Raw genomic sequence first — 18,875 nt, forward strand, 5'->3', positions numbered from 1 at the left:
ATTGTTACCTAGAAAAGGTTTTGCATATAGAAAGTCATACGGAAACATGAGAAATGGCACCTGCATTGTACGTCTTTGTAAGGCAGTTAAATTTCTAATGCTGCGCTGTAAATTACTTGTGTAGATGGCTGTCTCTTTACATGCTATCAATATTTATAAAGTGTCTCACAATCAGCTAGCAGCTCTACCCTGGTAGAGTAAATATGTCTGCTGTTAACCATTAGCTTCGGGTTTATTGAGAGACCTAAGAAAACCCGATCCCCATTATGTGGCACACATGGTGTATATCTGTATTTCTGTGTAACATTTCCGGGACAGAAATTCAGGAGCCCAAAACTGATTTCTGTTTTTTGGATTGAGACTATATCTGTCCCTGAAAACAAATCAGAATGTTTACATGGAAAATTATATCCATTGCACCTATTAGCATATATTAATGCTAATAGAAATTCCTACTAATAAAGTCATCTCATTAGAGATATTAATTACTACCATTTAGAAGCTATGTGACACTTTAAAAATGATAGGTAGCTTTCTTTTCCATTGCATCTTGGATTTGTTTTGTTATTACCATATAATATGAGTAGGTAGCTTGTGAGTATTGACAGCATAATAAAGTAACACCCTTTTTTTTTCACTTGTTATTTTCAGCCTGTACAGGTAGTTTGTAAATCAGCTGTAAAACATTCTCAGAATGGAGCTTCCCCCTATTTTGCACTCACTGTAGAGGAAATAGCAGAGAGTCAGCCCAAACTGGGGAGTCACAACAGCTGTGACATGACTAGAGGTACTTTACCTCATTCACTCTTGTTGACCAGCAGCCCAAAGGACTATAAGCTTTCATATTCTAAGTATGTATAAACTTAATTAAAAGATACATACTTACAGCCCTTTCTATTTTCTCCAGCAGGGCTGAAATAATGTTTTCACTGTAAACCCAGGGTAGCTGCTACAGAAATAGTTTCACGTTAAAAGTAATGTTTTGAGGCATTGTTACAGCTTGAGGTGGATTGTTAATCCGCTGATTCCAATTTTCAATGCTCTGTTCTTTAAAAACTCAATTTTATGAAGACAGTCATTGAGCTCCTAACTTCTGATCTTTAATGAGAACCTCTGATTCTTGAGCTTCCAGTGCAGAGAGCAGTTATGTGGTCAGGACAAGAACAAACCTCATCCTTGCCATTACAACATTTCCTAGGTTTCTGTTTCAAGGAAAATGTCAGTCTGTGCTCTTGCCCAGGGGAACAGACAAAAGCTTCAAGGAGAAATGGAGTGTTAGACTCGGTGAAGGAAAATAGCAGCTAGAGTAAGTGAGCTGCAGTGTATTCATTTGATATAGTTTAATATGAGAAGTTAATGCTTTGGGGAAAAAAAGAGGTAACTTAGTCCCTATACAGAAGGTGGTTTAGTTAAAAATTGTGGACACAGAAGACATTCTGGGGAGGGACTCTTCGTCAGGGACTGTAGTGACAGGACAAGGGGTAATGGGTTAAAACTTAAACAGGGGAAGTTTAGATTGGGTATAAGGAGGAAATTCTTTCCTGTTAGGGTGGTGAGACACTGGAATCGGTTGCCCAGGGAGGTTGTGAGTGCTCCATCCCTGGCAGTGTTCAAGGCGAGGTTGTGAATGCTCCGTCCCTGGCAGTGTTCAAGGCCATGTTGGACTAAGCCTTGGGTGAGATGGTTTAGTGTGAGGTGTCCCTGCCCATGGCAGGGGTGTTGGAACTAGATGATCTTAAGGTCCTTTCCAAACGTAACTATTCTATGATTCTATGATTCTATGACTGTGAGTTACAGAGTGGAAAGACTTATTCAACGCACAGTGGAAGTCCGATGAGAATGTTTCACATATGCCAACAGTCTCACTGTCTTTGTGGATTGTATGTAATGAATACCCACATTGCCACCCTATTAGGCTATCCTAAAGCAGGTGATCAACTTTAATTTAAAAGAATGTGTCTGCTGCTGTAATAATGTCAGATTTTGTGATTTCTTCTACTTTTTACTTAAAAAGGAGAAAGGTGGAAATGGAAGGGTGTTCCTCATGAGCAGATGAGGTGGAACTTCAGCAAGGGCAGAAAAGATGTTCTGCCTTTAACTCGCATATTCACTACCTGCATTCCTGACACACATGAAGGGACTTAATGTGTGATTCTGATGTCTATTGTCAGAAAAGTGTTCTGGGGACAAAATGACATTTACTGTTTGCAGCTATCTGCCCAAGTAGCGCTACTTGCTGCTTGAAAAGGTGGATATCAAAATCATGTGCAGAAGTGGTATCTTTGTGTTTGAAGTACTTCTGCCTATTAAAAGTACATCTGGGAGGAAAAACTAGAGAAAATTAATTCCCTTTTCACTTTCTCTATGCTTCCATCTCCTGATTTTGCATGTTTCCTAAATCTAAATGTTTAGGGATAATTGTGAGCTGGCCACTTGATATGTCTGTCAAAGTGGGATGGAAAACACTTCCAATTACTCCTTCCCATCCAGGGGTGTCACCACTATGTGACTCTCCAGCAGCCTGACCTGGTGCCTGTTCAGAACAGTGAAAGTCCTTCCACTACATTTATTGGTATTTGGGTCATGGTCAGAAAGAAGCACTGAATCAACACACTCTTTGGTCTTCCTTGTTGTGGCACATCCTCTTTGCCCATATGCAATTTTAGTTTTATTGGTTACATACTCAGACTATTACATCTTCTGAAAGCAACTTAGTGGGTTAATGAGCATTATAAAATCAATGCATAATAACAAAAATGACAGCAGCAGTAATACTAATGAAAAGGATGAAGACTTAGATAGAAAATTAGTATTTTGGTAGAAGGGAAAACTAAATTGGAGTGGTTGATTAGCAACAATCTAGCAGATGAGATTCAAGCATTATTGCCAACACTTTTCATCAAAATAGAGGAAACCTTATTTTTTCAGAGAATTACTGGAGAAATGGTTAAGTTTACAAATAAAAAAGCCGAAGAAAAAATAAATGTGTTTTCAGTTAGATCTTTTTACATTGTTTTGTAACGTGCGCGACCAAAACATGGGAGTCAGTTTTCCTCTCTGATTCACCTACTTTTGCATAATGCTTTATGTGTAATAATGAAGCTGATTTGCTTTAGTAGCAGTAGCCAAAAGAAAACAGTAAGAAAGAAAAAAACAAATGATTGCTTTAATGTGAGTAAAAATATATGAGCCAGTAAGAATAAAGTCAGCCTTAGAAAATAGATCTATTGTGTGTCTGATGTGCTAGGAAAGAGTATCTCAGCTTCATGTATCATTATTTTTCTTCCTGGTAGGATTAACCTGCCACAAGAGTTTCTCTGGCACCTTGGAAACCAGAATGTTGTTGTTATTTCTATTACATGTTTATATGAAATGGCAGATGGTAATTTTCTCTGATTAATTCAGCTGTGGTAGTCTTTGCCATTGTCAGTAATATTTCTTCTATTTTTCAAAGAAGATGATGGTTTGAATGTATTTAAATTATTTTTATAAAATGTAAAGGAACTATTAGAAAATATTCTTGCATATGCATTTTAGAGCTACCCGTGGCTGTGATAACAGAGTTTTCTAGAAAATTAACTGGCCAGAGCAATGATAGAGATGCACAGTTCACCAGGGCGGCATAACGTATAAAGCAGGGGGAAGGTGATAAACTGAATCAAAAAAATTAGGAACAAACTGCTTCTTCAGGCACTATTATTTAACATCTCTAGCCTTTTCTCACTGACAAAGTAAAGAATACTAACAAAATAACATAAGCTTGTTTTAGGTATCTGTTTTTGCAAATTACGTGTCCTGTGTCTATGCTTTTGGCCGTGTTTCTATCCACAGTCCTTTCAGCCTTGCATTCTTAGACATGGAGAGCTTTGATCCAATGAGCAAATACTGGTCTGCTTATCGCTCACCCAGTGCAATTCGTCATGCTCTGTGGTTGCTGTGTGTATGTTCTCTCGTAAGGGGTGTGCTAAGAGTCCTTTGTTCTCCCATGAAGGATGTGCTAAGAGTCCTATAGGGCCAGATCCTGCTTTGGCTGAAATCAATAGAAATCATCATTTCTGCTTTGGTGCACTGGGATTGAGTCCTCTGTCCCCTGTAAATGGCAGAGATGCCCCCAGACGTCCTATCTGGCAACCCAGTTTATGCTACCTCGCACACGCACACCTGCCTTCTGCTTTATATTCAGGATAAAGATGGTAGAGAAAATACCTTTCCTCTTACAGTAGCAATTAAAGCTCATTATTATCCTAACAGGAAGTGGCAAAGGGAGGCTACAGCTCTTTTCACAACATTTATGATAACCCACATGAAAGTCTAGTACATACAAACATCTAGGTTAGCTTTTCCCTGGAGATGTCTGTGTAAGAAATACTGGGACATCCTTGTGCCAATAAGGAAGAGATGTTTTTAAAAACAGTGCAAAGGATTTGCTCCTGAGTGATTCATTAGTGTAGGATTAGTGTAGGATAATAGATGGGAAAAGGTAACGAGGTGTAGCCTGTGAGGTCATTTAGGATTGCTGCCTCCTCCAGTTTGTGGAGTAGTCTTCTGTAAGTTATCCTGGGAGTGGAGTTGCCTTTAATGTTAAAGTTGCAACAGTTTACAGGTACTTTTCCCAGTCACAATGATGCTGTCTCCTCTCAGAAGGAAGTTCCTCCAAGTGTCCAAAGTGGCTGTAGAGAAACGAGGAGGAAGGATGGATGGAGCAGGCAGGGAGGCAGGATTAATACATTTGGTTTAGAGGGCATTAGGTGTTTTGACACTCCTACAGAGCAGTGTCTCAATACATAATTTACAATCCAAGTAACAATAGCGCTGCCTTAAAGGCAAGTTCATTGTGATACTGACTGTAGATACCATCTTCTGCTGTAATTGTTTCTTGAGACAGGCTTTCCTCCAGTTCCCAACTGTTGTTCCTTAGTATCATGAGGGGGCATGCAGACTTGACAGAGCAGACATACAGGGAAATGATGTGGTTTGGCTGGGAGTCATCACAAATGAGAAATATGTAATAGTCATGCGATATAGCAATTACATAGGATGTATCGTATTAATATTATTCGGTACTCACATAACTACATCTGTTGAGCTCAATATATGGGCCTGCATGTGCGTGTGTGAATATAAATATGCACAAGCAGTTTAAAGGCTTTATTTCACGAGTAGGGGATGACAGCAGAATTCCAAAGCAGCACATTCACAGATAATGATTCCAGATAATGCCAAGCACGTACCAGTAAAGACTTCACAGGGTTTAAGTATCAATGTCAGTGTTTGTGCAGGATTTTTAATACGCTTTTCGGCCAAAGGCACGTTCATGCGACGCCTGATGCGGTCGAAGCTGGAGCACGCGGGGTGGGATTTGGTGTTTCCCTTCCCGTGTAAGGCAGGCACGTCCAGCGGAGGTGCTGGCCGCCACCTGCCGCTCCGCACCGCGCCCGTGTCACCCCGGCTGCCGCCGCCAGGTGGCGCCTGGTACCGCCCCACCAGCGGACCCGGGCGCGGCGGCCCGGCCCGGATCCCGAGCGAGGCGTCCGAAGGAGCCCTGGGGCGTTCCGGATGGGGTTTAAAACCCCGCAGGGCTCGGTTGTGCGAGATGGTCTCCACGTCGGCACTCCAGCGAAGCGGCCGAGGGTTTGTTTTCCGGGCAAAGGCTGTGCCTGCCGCAGCTCCCAGAACACCGCATGCCTGGCAGTGAGCTTTTGCTCCTCTTGGATCCCCTTTGCTAAGGCCACAGGAGTGAGGTCATGAAGCTGGCTCCTGAGAGCACTTTGTTCATCACCTCCTGCTGTTTCCCATTACTGCTATGCTGCAGATGGCGTTTATGGTGCTTAGTCACTCCCATGGTGTGGTAATATCTGTGATGATTAACATTTTTGCCTTTGTAATAAGTTTATTGCAAATGGCTAGGACTTGTGCATGTGCCTGTGTAGTCTTCTGCAAGGGAAACATTTAGTCATGTACCAAAAATGTCTCTCTCCTGCTCTCGTGTTCTTCAGAGGCCACCAGATGAACGGGAGGTGCTAGTACTGACAATATCCCCTGTATCAGTTCCAAATGGAAATACATCAGTTTCCAGACTGGATATTTAATTTTGTTTCATGAAGTAGTGCTGTCTCAGAGAATACGTTTTTTATTTAAATTGATAACTGAAATAATTTATGTTCTCTGAGAGCATCTGTATGCCTAGACATGGGGTTTACCACTGATTAAGGTGGAAGATTTACATGAAAGCCTTGCTAAAACACTGGCATTACCTCTACAGGCTGTGCACAAAGTCTTGTTCTGTTGCCATCACAATCACTTGGGGCGTGGATTCGCTGCGTTTGCATCTGCACTTCAGGCACTTGTGTAATGTAATTTGAAAGCCAGTAACTTTGCATGTCCGTTGCAGTGTTCCAACTCCTTTGCAACTGTGCCTTGTTCTTTTGTGTCCAGATAAACCATTTGTTCCTGTGACCTCTTGGTCTAAAACCCAAACTTGCTATTAAAGAGCTTCTTCAGTTGCAGCCACATGCATGTAATTTGTTCAGGCTTTGCCTCTGTGTGGCAGAACGTTTATATTCATTATTAGTTGCTTCCCTACCTACTAAACACAGGCAGAATCACTATGCAACAAGGTAAGAGGAAAATGTGATAAACTTGTTGAACATGTTGCACGAATACCTCTTAGCTGAGTTTACAATTTAATACTCTCCTTTACATAGAAAATGTGTGGTGGGCACCTCACCGTCAGGGCCTTCAGTGAGTTTCCTCTCGTTGCTGCTTCTGGTTAAATGAGTGAATAAATATTTCAAGAATTGCACTGTTATTATTTATTCTAATTCAATTATTGACTGAACTTAATCTTACTTTCAATTAGCTTTATAATGCTTATGAATTATTACCTCATTTTTGCAAGGAAGAAGGATGCACTTCTTCAGGCCAGATAATATTGCAAGCATATGAGTTGTCCACTTAACTTGGTCACGTAATCTCATTGTTAAGCTGGAGAATTCTGCTGTCACTAAAACTTTTATGTGATTGCTGTGAATGTATTGTGTCCTACTGTATCTTTTAAAAAGTCATTACGTGTAGAAATATACTGTAAATACTTAAATGAACAACAGGGAGAGTTCCTAATGATGTGCCTGTAGTACCAAAAATGGCTTAAAAAATTGCTGTTGGTTTTTTTTTCACTTTCTAGCAAACTTCTGAAGAGAAGGAGGTCTGAAACGGGGCTGCAGGGGGTGACCGGAGAATGGTTTCAAGAAATGCAAAGACAAAAATTTCACAATTATGTTGATGTCAATAGGATGCTAAAACCACCACTGGAACATCAGCTAAGGAAGAGCAGAAACACTGGTGAGTTGCATTTTTCCATTTCCTTATCTATATGATAATGGTCACCAAGCCAGTGTCTTGGATTTCAGAGTATAGTAGCTAAGGAGTTTCTGAAACTGCAGTGAGTTTTCTTCTCATGTCAAAGTTTTACCAAAGATGTATTTCAAAATTACTGTTTCTTTAAGCCAATTCTGTTAAAAACACAGCTGGGAGTCACAACAGAAAATCCCTGATATTCTTTTGGCCCAGGTTGGAAAATTATCTAGTTCAACCTTTTTTGAGAAAGGAAGCCTGGATGAGATTATCTAGCACCCTGCCCAGTCACATCTTGCAAACTTTCAGTGATGGAGACTCCACTATGTACCTGGGAAGGCTGTTCCAGTGATTGACTGTCCTCACTGTAAAAGATTTCTTTCTTAATCAAGATGAAGTTGCTGTAGTTTTAGTAAATATAGTGGTGGTTTCCCAATCAAAGCAACAATGATTACTTTGCACAAAAATATCATGGTTTTAACCCCAGCTGGCATCTCAGCACCATGGAGGTGCTTGTTCACTCCCTCCCCAGTGGGACAGGGGAGAGAATCAGAAAGGTGAAAGTGTGAAAACTCACAAGTTGAGATAAGGGCAGTTCAACAGGTAAAGCAAAAGGCGTGCACAAAAGCAAAGCAAACCAAGGAATTCATTCACCACTTCCCACAGTCAGGCAGATGTTCAGGCATCTCCAGGAATGCAGGGCTCCATCATGTGTAACAGTTACTTGAGAAGACAAATGCCATCACTCCAAATGTACCCTCTTCGTTCTTCTTCCCTGGGTTTTATGCTGAGCACAATACCATATGGTGTCGAACATTCCTTGGGTCAGCTGGGGTCAGCTGTCCCAGCTGTGCCCCCTCCCAAATCCTTGTGCTCCCCCAGCCTATTGCTGGTGAGGTGCTGTGGGGAGCAGAAAAGGTTTTGACCCTTTAGTTACTGCTCAGCAGTAACTAGAACATCCCTGTGTTAACAACACTGCTCTCATCACAAAACACAGCCCTCTACGAGCTACTATAGGAAAAAATAACTCTATCCAAGCTAAAACCAACCCAAAAAGACTTTTTTATCTAGTTTTCTTAAAGAAAGTAGAAGCACCTAAATGACATTTGGAGTAAGTAGGTGATCTGGGTTTGGGGGAGAGGTTTGATTGTATCAGTGGAAAACTCTTCTTGGTAATGCTGGGCTAAAGGCATGACAGGATGGGTGACAAAGCCTGGAAAGCTGGGCTGACCAGTAAGCAACTTCCGGAGACTTTATTTCACAGGTTCTGCTGCCCATACAAAATGAATATGCACAAGAAACATGGTGTCTCTATACCAAGCAGGGTATTCTGTACTGTCTTTCTAATCTTCCATCCAGATAGTTTTAGTCTTATATATGCTTTTATTCCATTCACATTTCTTCATGTTTTTCATTAAGTTCTTTCTGTTTGTGCTTATGAACTGGAAGCAGAATTATGCATTGCAAAAGAAAAGTGAAATCCTAAAAATTTTTCTGATGCTACAGACCTACTCAGAACAGAACTCTGCCTTTCCTCACATCCCCTCTAGTGCACAGCTACCTACTATTTTTGTCTTTTAGAGATGGTCTAATTGATGCATTAGTTAACTAAACTCTGTGTAATTGTTCTCTGGTTTTAAATGTTGAAAGATGCTGTTTCTATTTCAGATCTGCAGAAGGGGTTGTGTGCCTCAGAGGCTTGTCTGATATTTCCAACTGTATAAGTTGGCTTAATAAAAAGTACTACTTCTACCCACCAGCCTTCCTCTGTCAACATACTTAGACCATCCTGTCCATGTCAGAGTGCTGTAAGGACTCTCCTGATGTCAGCTTCATTGCCAAGTCAAACAATGCCACCAAGAGGTTAGGCTTTGAAAGAGGGGAAGGATGTAGCATTCTGTAATACACAGAGATTGTTGCTGAAGAGAAACCTATGTATCACACAGGATTTAAATCACGTGACATGAATTACTGCAGTTTGGACTAGGTCCAAAATGCTGCCCCTTGCTGTTGTTATCAGTGACACTTTGCTCTCATTTCTGGCTTTGCTTTCTCCTGCAGTCACTGGATAAGCCATTTTCAGGCTGTTGTATTGTTTCAGATATGTGAAAAGATGAAGAAAAGGAAAAAAAGGTTTAGTATCTTATTTTTGAGTCTTGTTTTCCTCATGTCCTGCTGTTTCCCATGGCATGTATTAATAGCAGACCCTGGAGATTCTTCCCCTAATCTGTGAGCAATAGTCATCCTCTCCTTCACAGAAAATTGCCAGCTGCTTTTACAGGCAGATGGATTTGTGTTCCATTTGAAGAAATCAAATTCTAACCTTCCCAAAGAAATCATTCATGATACCTTGGCTTTAAAATCAGTTCTTATATGCAGGTTGCAACAGAATGCATGTGCTTCAATAGGTATGGAAATCCCATCATAAAGAATTATATGATACAAGAAGACACCTTAGTCTGAATTACTGTTATGGAGTTAAATTACGGCACCTTAGTCTGAATTACTGTTATGTAGTTAAATTACAGTCTATTAAACCAGAGTATATTCAGGGTTGCCATTTTTATATTTCTTACAAAGGTGAAAAGAAAGTGACTAATGATGGTGGGTGCCTCAATTTTCAAATGTCTAATTTGCCTGTATTTTAAAACGGTTCTGCTTTGCAAATGGTTGAGTGCCGATCACTTTCTGAAAGGCAGCCTCATCTATCTCACGTGCGTTGCCTAAAACCAGATACTTTTTGAATCTTTAGACCTGTTTATCTTTCTCTTAATCCTCTAGTTAGTCATTACAAACCTGCATGTCACATAGTCTGTCCAAAATGTCAATAAAACTGCATTTGCCTGGCATAAAAGGTAAGCAAAGGAAAAATTTTTAATGTTAAAACATTAAAAGTTTTAACTTTTTTTTAAAGCATTTTAACACTGCATTTGTGAGAATTTGAAACAAATCAAATTTTTGTAATATTTTTAGATCATAAGGAACTAAAAATGCCGTCCTGCACAAATCCTCAAGCACAAAAGAACACTTCGGCTTCCTTTCTGGGGTTCAGATCACCTTTTGCTTGGCTTTTCTCCTTTAGAAAATCAAGGAAAAACCAGACTCAGAAGCAACCACGGTGAGCTATGATCAGAACATACATACATTATTTCCAGCTTTAAAAAAGTCTAATAATTGTTCTGTGTTTTGTTAGAAAACTTTGTTAAAATTATTTTTTCAGTCTCTTGCCTTTTACCTCACTGGAATGACTGGGATTTTGCTTGGTTATGTAATGAGAGATTATTTGTTCTGTGTCAGAAGAATGAGGACTAAGTGGCAAATAGTACCTAAGGTCTTGTGACTCAATCTATTTTACTCAGTTTTTGTACAATCATAGCATCATAAAATGGTTTGGGTTGGAAGGGACCTTAAAGATCATCTAGTTCCAGCCCCCTGCCATGGGCAGGGACACCTTCCACTAGACTAGATTTTTCAAAGCCCCATCCAACCTGGCCTTGAACACTTCTAGCCTCTTCCCTCCAGCGCTTTATCCCATGGTAGTCTACCAAGCACATCCCTCAAGAGACCGAAGTCATCTCTCCTGAATTTCAGGGTAGCCAGCTTGCTGTGCACCCTCCTCACTGTTCTAAGGATCTTGAACTCCACCATTTCATGGGCACTGCAGCCAAGGCTGCCCTTGAGTTGCACATTCCCCACCAGCCCCTCCTTGTTGGTTGTCATGAAAACAAGGTCCTGCACAGCACCTCTCCTCTTTGGGTCTTCTCTCACTTGGAGAAGGAAGTTATCATAGATGCATTCCAGGAACTCCCTGGATTGCTTATGTCCTCCTTTGTTGTCCTTCCAGCAGACACCAGGCTGGTTGAAATCCCCCATGAGGACCAGGGGTTGTGAATGTGGGGCTCCTCCTATCTCCTATCTCATGGAGCTCCATGTGCTCCAGCTGATTACTGACATAGAAGGTGTCACCCCCTTTTCATCTACTCTTCCTGACCTTCCTGAAGAGTCTGTATCCTTCCATTCCAACACTCCAGTCATAGTAGCCACCCCACCACATCTCCATGACGCCAATAAGATGATAGCCCTGCAGGCATGCACACATTTTAACTCCTCTTCTTCCCTGTGCTACATGCATTTGCACAGAGGCATTTAAACTGGGTCCCTGATGAAGCTGACTTACTGGCTGAAGTGGCTGGAATTCCTTTGTGCTGCTCTTCAGGTGCTCTCCTGCTGACCTGTGATCCCTCTCAAGGCTCTGGTCATCTCTTGCTGGCACTGGCATCAAACTGGTAGGAGTGGGATGGATTGAGGTTTCTCTGCACTGGCGTTAAGCATTTGAAAGCCTCAAGACTTAGCAGTGGCTGTATTCTATTTAATTTTCTCTCAAGAGTGTAAGGTGTACTGCGTATGGAGATCTGGTGCCCTATGGCTGTGATACAACAGAAAAGCGTAGCTTTCCCAGGCCACGGCACAGAGTAGTGGCCCCAGGCAGCTCTGCTGCACCAGTTCCCACCATTTCCAACCAAAGGCAGCCTAGAGGCAGGCCTGCAGCTTTGGCTCTAGCTGGACAAACAGGGTGTATCTCCAGTACTATTGTCTTCCATGCTTCGTCAGGGCTTTGGTTTCAGCTGGGTTTGAACCAAAGATTGTCTCATATGCAGTGCCAGAGCTGCTGTTTGAAAAGCATCCCTCTTCCTTGCCATGACCATTAACGCTGCTGTTCAGAGGGATGAAACTACACTCAGGCTACTTAGGCTGACTGTTTTCTTCTAACTTGTCTTGTATGGTCCTATATGTCAGCAACACCTGAATGAAATATTTTTGTGTTCATCCTAGGGTAATGCTTGGGTCTGGCAATCATAGATAAAGGTGCATTGTGCAGTGCTATGAAATCTAAGTACGAAACTGCAGTATCTTTTGCACAAATAGCTGATTTTCACTCTGTGAGTCTCCAGTCCATGCCTGAGGCTCCTAGTTGGCATTATGCTAAGACAAGGAACAGCTTGTAATAAACAATGACAGGGAATGCAAGCCTCTAAAGAAATTATGATACATAGGTTTTGTAGCAGAGCAGCTTGCCATTGTGGAGTGTTTGTATCAAAGCAGGAGGAGATTTAGGGAGAGGTTTGAATAGAGGCCATGAGGTTAGCTTTGTGGATGTTTACTGGTAAGGATTCTCCTACAAGGCAAGGCAAGGCAGGATAGAAAAAAGAAATGTGCAAAGTTGTAACACTGGTCCCTGCCTGTCATCTGCTCCCTCCTCTTTACCATTCCTGGTAATGCCCCTTATGCTGGGACATACCAACACGGGACTACAGCCCTCCCTGAGGAATAAAGGGACACTTGTCTAACTGAGAGTCAGATTTCAAGGACATTGTATGCTGTTGCAAGGTGAGGTGGCCAGGGCAGAAGGGAAGGTCTCGGCTTTGCTGTGGAAGCTAAGCATCAAAGTGATATCTTAAGAAGGAAGAAAAATTAACCATGCCTACTCATTGCATCAGCTTTGCTGATGTGTTTACCTGGCTTTTCCACAGAAAATTTACTGTATCTCCACCTCAGATGCCTTTGATTTCTTACCCAGCACGGCTTGAAAAATAAACAAGTCAATCCTGACGTGTAACTGAGCTGATTGCTACATTTTCTAGTCACGCCTCTCTGTCGAAAACTTCCCCCACCCTCTGCTAGGTGTTGCCCTGGCATGTGGTTTGCTTTATGCATAGGCAAAGCACAGAAATAATCTGCCTCTCACCAGGTAGAGTTATTTTGGAGAGCTAGTGAAACACAATAGGAGGCAGCACTGTAAATCCTGTAAGTAAGCCTAACTGGCAGAAGCTTTGAAATGGATAAATATTAGTGGCAGTTTAGAGGGTCCTTTCTGTACTGGAGAGACAGTTTCATCAGCTGCAGTGGTGTTTTGCTGTGAGAATAAGTTATGGAAGCTGCAGAAAAGAGTGTTCTTATGCGGAGACACAGAAGATGCTAATAAAAGGTTTGTAACTAGTCCGAAGGTAGTGAAATGTTTGCTCACTTTTAGTTCAAAGGTTTTTGGGGTTCTTGAATTCATCCTTATTCTTTTCTAATACATAAGCATGATTCATACTGGAAAAGAAATGCTGTTAAATTGTGTTTTCAGCATGTTTACATTGTGTGTTTGTTGCTTAGCTGGCTTCTTATGTAGTACCGGTAAGAACAGTATAGAAGAAAACAGATTGCACTCTGACATGAGACAACCCAGAGATGGTCTGGGGCGGACAGGTGCCTCGGTGAAAATACTAATTCACCGCTGATTCTTAGATTTATAGTGTTGTTACCAGTAGTGATACTCGTAAGTAGAATTGTCATTTACTGTTAACCTTCCATTCGGTTGTCATAAAAAAGGTATATATTACATAAGTGAAAAAATATAAAATATAACTTCTTGTTTTCCATAGGGAGTAGTCTTTTTCTGATGGTGAATATTTCTGAGCTCAAGCATTAATTTAACTTCTTTTCTGTTCATGGACAATAGTTATGTTTACAGCTATGTGTGTGTATGTGCATGTGCATGTGTGTGCAAAATAATATAAACATTGCTCAGTATCCTTAATCAAAAATGAAACTGAATTACTTTTCCTTAAAACTATGCAATATTTCTCTCGAAGAAGCAAAACTTCAATTTTGAAATGCTGAAAGAAACTTGGAATAATTCAGAAAAAATAATGACACAGTTTGGGAAGCGGAGGGATTTGCTTAGAGAAAAGATTAAAATAACCTTGTCTGTGTAAGTTGGCAGGGAGGAAAATAAAGCAGGATGCAGTGACCAGTTATTTCTGAAAGAAAGTGACAACAAAGAGGTGGAGGAATTTAGAATAGTGCCAGAGGTGCAAATGAAAATTTAATTTTTGCCCAGACTATCAGAAGACATTTCTAACTAACATGTCTACTTTGTGTAGCTTCATTGCAAGGAGCAATTAACACAACACCAAGCACAGCATCAAGTGGGAAGGATTGCAGAGCAGCTTTGCACAGTAAAGCTGGAGAAGAAAGCTTCTAACAGAGCTTTCACATTTTTGTTACGCATATAATTAAAACTAAGGTAACTTGTTAAGCCACAGAATTACATTGAACTTGGTTTGCAGGAAATCATTGTGAAAACTCTGAAACATGAGTTTCCATCTTAATTTGTTGTAGAAGCATTAAAACGTAGTCAGCAGTATTTTGGTTTAAAGGAAGAGCTATACATACGTCTCTGAGTCCAGGTTCTGTAAACTTCATTCACAGGGAGCAGTAACCCACTGAATATAGCACCATGAACATAGCACTGTTCATATTCAGTGCTACAAGGTAAAATGAGGAATTTCGGATTCAGATCATCTGGCCGGATCCTAAGCCCACTGAGGTCAACAGGCTTGTTTGTTTCCTTTGGTTTCAGTTGGACCCCATGTCAGAGAGGAATCCTGGTTTTACAGTTCACAATTACAGAAGTAAAAACAAATTGCACCTTTCAACTGTTCTTCCCTGCCTGCAAGCACATTGCAAACAAATGACAAAGCACTACAGGAGGAAAGGCTGGGCCACAAAGAACCTGCCAACAAGCCGGTTTATACTTGCTGTTGAAGCACAATAAAGTAGTCTTACCTGAGCACAAGAAAGTTTTAAGAGCCGAAGAACAAGGTCATTCAAGCAGACTTTGAGACAAACAGGACTGAGCAGAACTGTCTTTCTCTACTTCACTTTCTCTCAAGAGCTAACTTCCTGGGAAAAAACAGTTTCTGAGACCAGGAAGAGCAGGCGATAAACACAAGCTGAGCAACGTTTCCTTCAGGGCTTTTGAAGGGCCTGGGTTTGCTTAGTTGTAAAATAAGGAGCTGCAGACTGGAATAGACTCAGTGAAGTCAAGTCCTGTTCTTGTTTCTTTAGTTTATTTTGCATGGGGATGTCTGCAAGTTACCCCGTAGAACAGAATACCTTTTATGTTCAGTACTTCTCAGCTTGTCCTAACCACGGCATTACTCACAGACTCTCTAGCCGGGTCTCTGCCAAGCCCTTGCAGTTCTGTATAGCTTAGAAAAGCAGACCAGTCTTCCACCGTGTGTTACAAATTGGTAAATAAAGGCTGTTTTGGGTGACTAGCATTAAGTTCCAAAGTTCGCACTGAAAAGTCTGCTGTCTGTCTCTCCTCCTTCAAAGGGGGAGAGCACAGCTCTGCATCTGAGCACGGTGAAATGGAAGAGAAAAGCTATGGTATTGCAGATGTAGCCCCCTTGCAGATTTAGAACTAGCCAAAGCTAACTTTGTAGTACCTACTAAATTATTGTTGTTTGGAAAGAGAAGTAATAACATGTTATCATAAAGCTGCATTGAAACAATTACTTTATGTGTGTTGCAGACATTGAGATATCAGTAGGCTGAGTTCATTCTTGGCTGTGCAGCTGCAACATTTGCAAGCTGACAAGGCCAAACTGAATGCTACATTTCCCCTGCATTTTATTGTTAGCAGGATTTTTTTGAGGGGGGAAGGATGGTTTCTTCATGGAGGAGTCCTTTTTCAGGTGCTTCTCAATAGTTGTTAAACTGCTGGATATTTGCTACCTAGTAAAATTACATTATGTTTCTTTTCAAAGCCAACATGTAAATCCTTCTGCCTACAGATGTGACAGTTCTGCTAGCCCATCTTTGAAAGTGGAAGAAATGGCAACAGTAAGTAGCATATCAACTTTATTGTTAGCAATGTTTAAACCACAGATTTTTCAAAACCTAGTCCCCTTTGTTTTGGCTGTTGATATAACACCTGTTTAAACAGTATTCTTGCAGTTCTTGTTTTAAATGCTGAGTAAAGTGTCTGTGTTGTGAACCTGTTGAATGGAGTAGAATGACCTTGCTCTGTTATCTGTACAAATGCAGAGCTTTCCTAGGTAAGCTCTAAGTCTAGCTCTGATCACTTTTCAGTTCTTTCTTAATGACCAATAATTGCACGGATAATTTCCTAGGCCAAAACCCTCACGTATTTTGGCAACTGTAACCAAGCTGCAAATAGGTCCAAGCTCGCACTGAATAAATAATCTATAGTATTTACTTTGTTTCTTTTTGTTTGTGCAAGGGTGAAAAAGAGGAGGTGACTCAGGCAGGCAATAAGCTAGAGCCTCTCCTGCAACATTTCCACCAGCAGAATTACTGTGTAAATATAAATTTTGACAGTAGGAAATTATTTTTGGCTGAATGTTCCATTTTATAAGCACAAGCTCAATTTAAGGGTGAAAAAACAGATTTATTTCTGATGTAAGTGCATGCTGTTGAAATAAACAGATTTCCTCCAAGGATGATATTTGTTAGTTTAATTACTCTATTACCCTGTATTACTAACGTGTCTTTCCTCCTCTTCGATTGTATGGTATAACCACAGAGGGGACTAAGAAGGTATACAGTATATAATCAAAGGTATAGAGGAGGTAAATTGGCCACCTCCCTTCTCTCATATTTCAAAAACAAAGGGATAATCTATATTAATATATGACTGAACAAAGATCTTATCAGAGAATCGTGCCTATTATATAAATAGACTATCATAGATAGACAAGTAAAATACTATGAATATTGAGAACTGAAAAGTAGTAAGGGGTTTTATTTAATAAAGGAGGAAGAGTCTCAGCTAAAATAAATCAGCAGTTCAGCAATTGTCTGCACTTTTACCATCTGAGGCTGTGAGCTGAGAGAAAGATGGATGGCACAGGAAACTCTCCATCTTAACATGTAAACTAAACTCAGATGGGGAATAGGATGACATTTTTCCTGCTGCTAAGGTAATTTATCACAGCCCCCTAAAGTGCTGCCTTGCAATACAAAAATTGACTGTGGTGTTAAATTATTAAATCTCTGTTGGGAGGTGAGTGTGTGAACTTTAAAATGTGCTGGTGAAGAAACAGGTGATTAGGAAAAACTGAATTAAGAGATACAGTGCAGTAAGGATGCATATGGAGAAAATAAGCGAACTATACCCCTTAATATTTAAGGTCATTATAACTCATGTATTGAAAACATGCTACAGAATGAGGACAAGATGAGCCAATCTCCTTATTACATATGTAAAAGTCTCTAAAATGCATACAACTTTACAATCCTCAGTGGTGTATTATAATAATGCTACATTTAATGGACCCACAGAGAATTTGCTGACTCTGACTTATAACACAATTTGTGATGTGATGTGACGTGAAACATGATCTGAACTCACATGTAGAACTAAAATCATGTTGCCTTACAATTTCTAACAGGCTGAAATGTGCAATTCCCCAATGGCAACTGAAACAGATGGTCATACTTTTGATGCAAACCAAAATGAAATGATGGAGAAAAGTACACAGGAATGGAGTGAACAGCTAGAGAAGGAGTTTTTCAATGGTAAGTGTGTGTCCTTACTTTGTTCTGATATTATTGTTACCAGAAGTGACTGTGATGATTGGTCTCAGAGCATTCTCTGCAAACACGTAGATGTTAAAGATATGGCTATTACTTTGTACCATAGTGGCTACTTTTTGATGGCTTCATCTGACAGCATAATATCTGCTGTATTGTATTGTGTGTTGTGTACAGTGTATTGTGACACTTCAGAATATGTCACTGGTCACTCTTAGAGTGTGTTTCATCTCATACTGACGCAGTTCAGAAGAATCAGAACTTAAGAGCATACATTTCTCTGCTGATTCTGACAGGAGCCCATATTGCATCCTTTAGATGTAGACATACAATTATGTAAGAATTTCATCCCAGTTTCCTGCATGCATAGTTTTGATAATGATGAATTACTGGGCCTGGTTTTGTGAATTGTAAAGCCTCAGAAAAGAGAAGCAAAAGGTATTGTGACATTCAGTTAGTTTTCGGGGGGCCCTTATAGAACCACACAGAAGCTGTTAGTTCTTTTTTGTCTTCTCACTGCTGGGAAGCAAAGCAAGATCAGACTCAGCCTATGGGAGTACTGAGGTGTTCTTCCACAAACTCTCTCGGATCTGTGCAGACAAATGTCCATTAATATTACTTTCTACCACCCAAAATTACAAGAAATCAGAGGTTGAAAGCATGATTGAGAAGCAGTGGGTGAGTTGGCAATGCTGGAAGAGAAGAGCACTGCAGGGTGAACCACTGCAGTGGCTCTTCTGAAACACACACCTGTCACTGCTTTTGGGTGTCAGTCATGTGCACACTTGTCCACTGATAGACTAAACCTGTACGTAGCTTGGCTGATGTCCTCCAAAGGGAAGACTCAGAAACAGCTCATCTTTTTTGTTGTTCTAAGCTGCCTCTCTCAAGCATCTTCTCTCTTCTGTGCTAAAGAGAAACTTAGAAAAAAGCTAAATTTTACTACTTTCATATCACGTTTTATTCCAACTATGCATACCTGGCAGTGCTTTCTTAATGATATCTGTACTATTAGCTCAGATCTGTAATGACTGATCAGTCAGTCTTTTTTATTTAAATGAATTAGGAAATGCTGTAGCAAAACAGCCATATCCATTTGTGGTTATATCTTACATATGCTATTTTCAAAATAC

General features: G+C 40.6%; 1 protein-coding gene across 4 annotated transcripts in view; it reads left to right on the forward strand.

Annotated features, from left to right (window-relative positions):
- Positions 1 to 18,875, forward strand: part of EXPH5 (exophilin 5) — a 37,774-nt gene that overhangs the window by 10,365 nt on the left and 8,534 nt on the right. Inside the window, exons 1-6 of one of the 4 annotated variants that reach the window (XM_065678643.1) lie at positions 5,638 to 5,736; positions 6,436 to 6,617; positions 7,184 to 7,341; positions 10,327 to 10,471; positions 15,954 to 16,029; positions 17,601 to 17,727. In XM_065678643.1, the coding sequence (XP_065534715.1) occupies positions 7,251 to 7,341; positions 10,327 to 10,471; positions 15,954 to 16,029; positions 17,601 to 17,727 (439 nt within the window). In that variant the 5' untranslated portion in view covers positions 5,638 to 5,736; positions 6,436 to 6,617; positions 7,184 to 7,250. Of the gene's footprint in view, positions 1 to 5,637; positions 5,737 to 6,435; positions 6,618 to 7,183; positions 7,342 to 9,425; positions 9,487 to 10,326; positions 10,472 to 15,953; positions 16,030 to 17,600; positions 17,728 to 18,875 lie in introns of those variants that run through there. The other 3 variants (XM_065678641.1, XM_065678642.1, XM_065678644.1) reach the window with 3 other exon arrangements.

This window comes from Lathamus discolor, chromosome 4 (genome assembly GCF_037157495.1).
Source record: "Lathamus discolor isolate bLatDis1 chromosome 4, bLatDis1.hap1, whole genome shotgun sequence".
Taxonomy (NCBI): domain Eukaryota; kingdom Metazoa; phylum Chordata; class Aves; order Psittaciformes; family Psittacidae; genus Lathamus; species Lathamus discolor.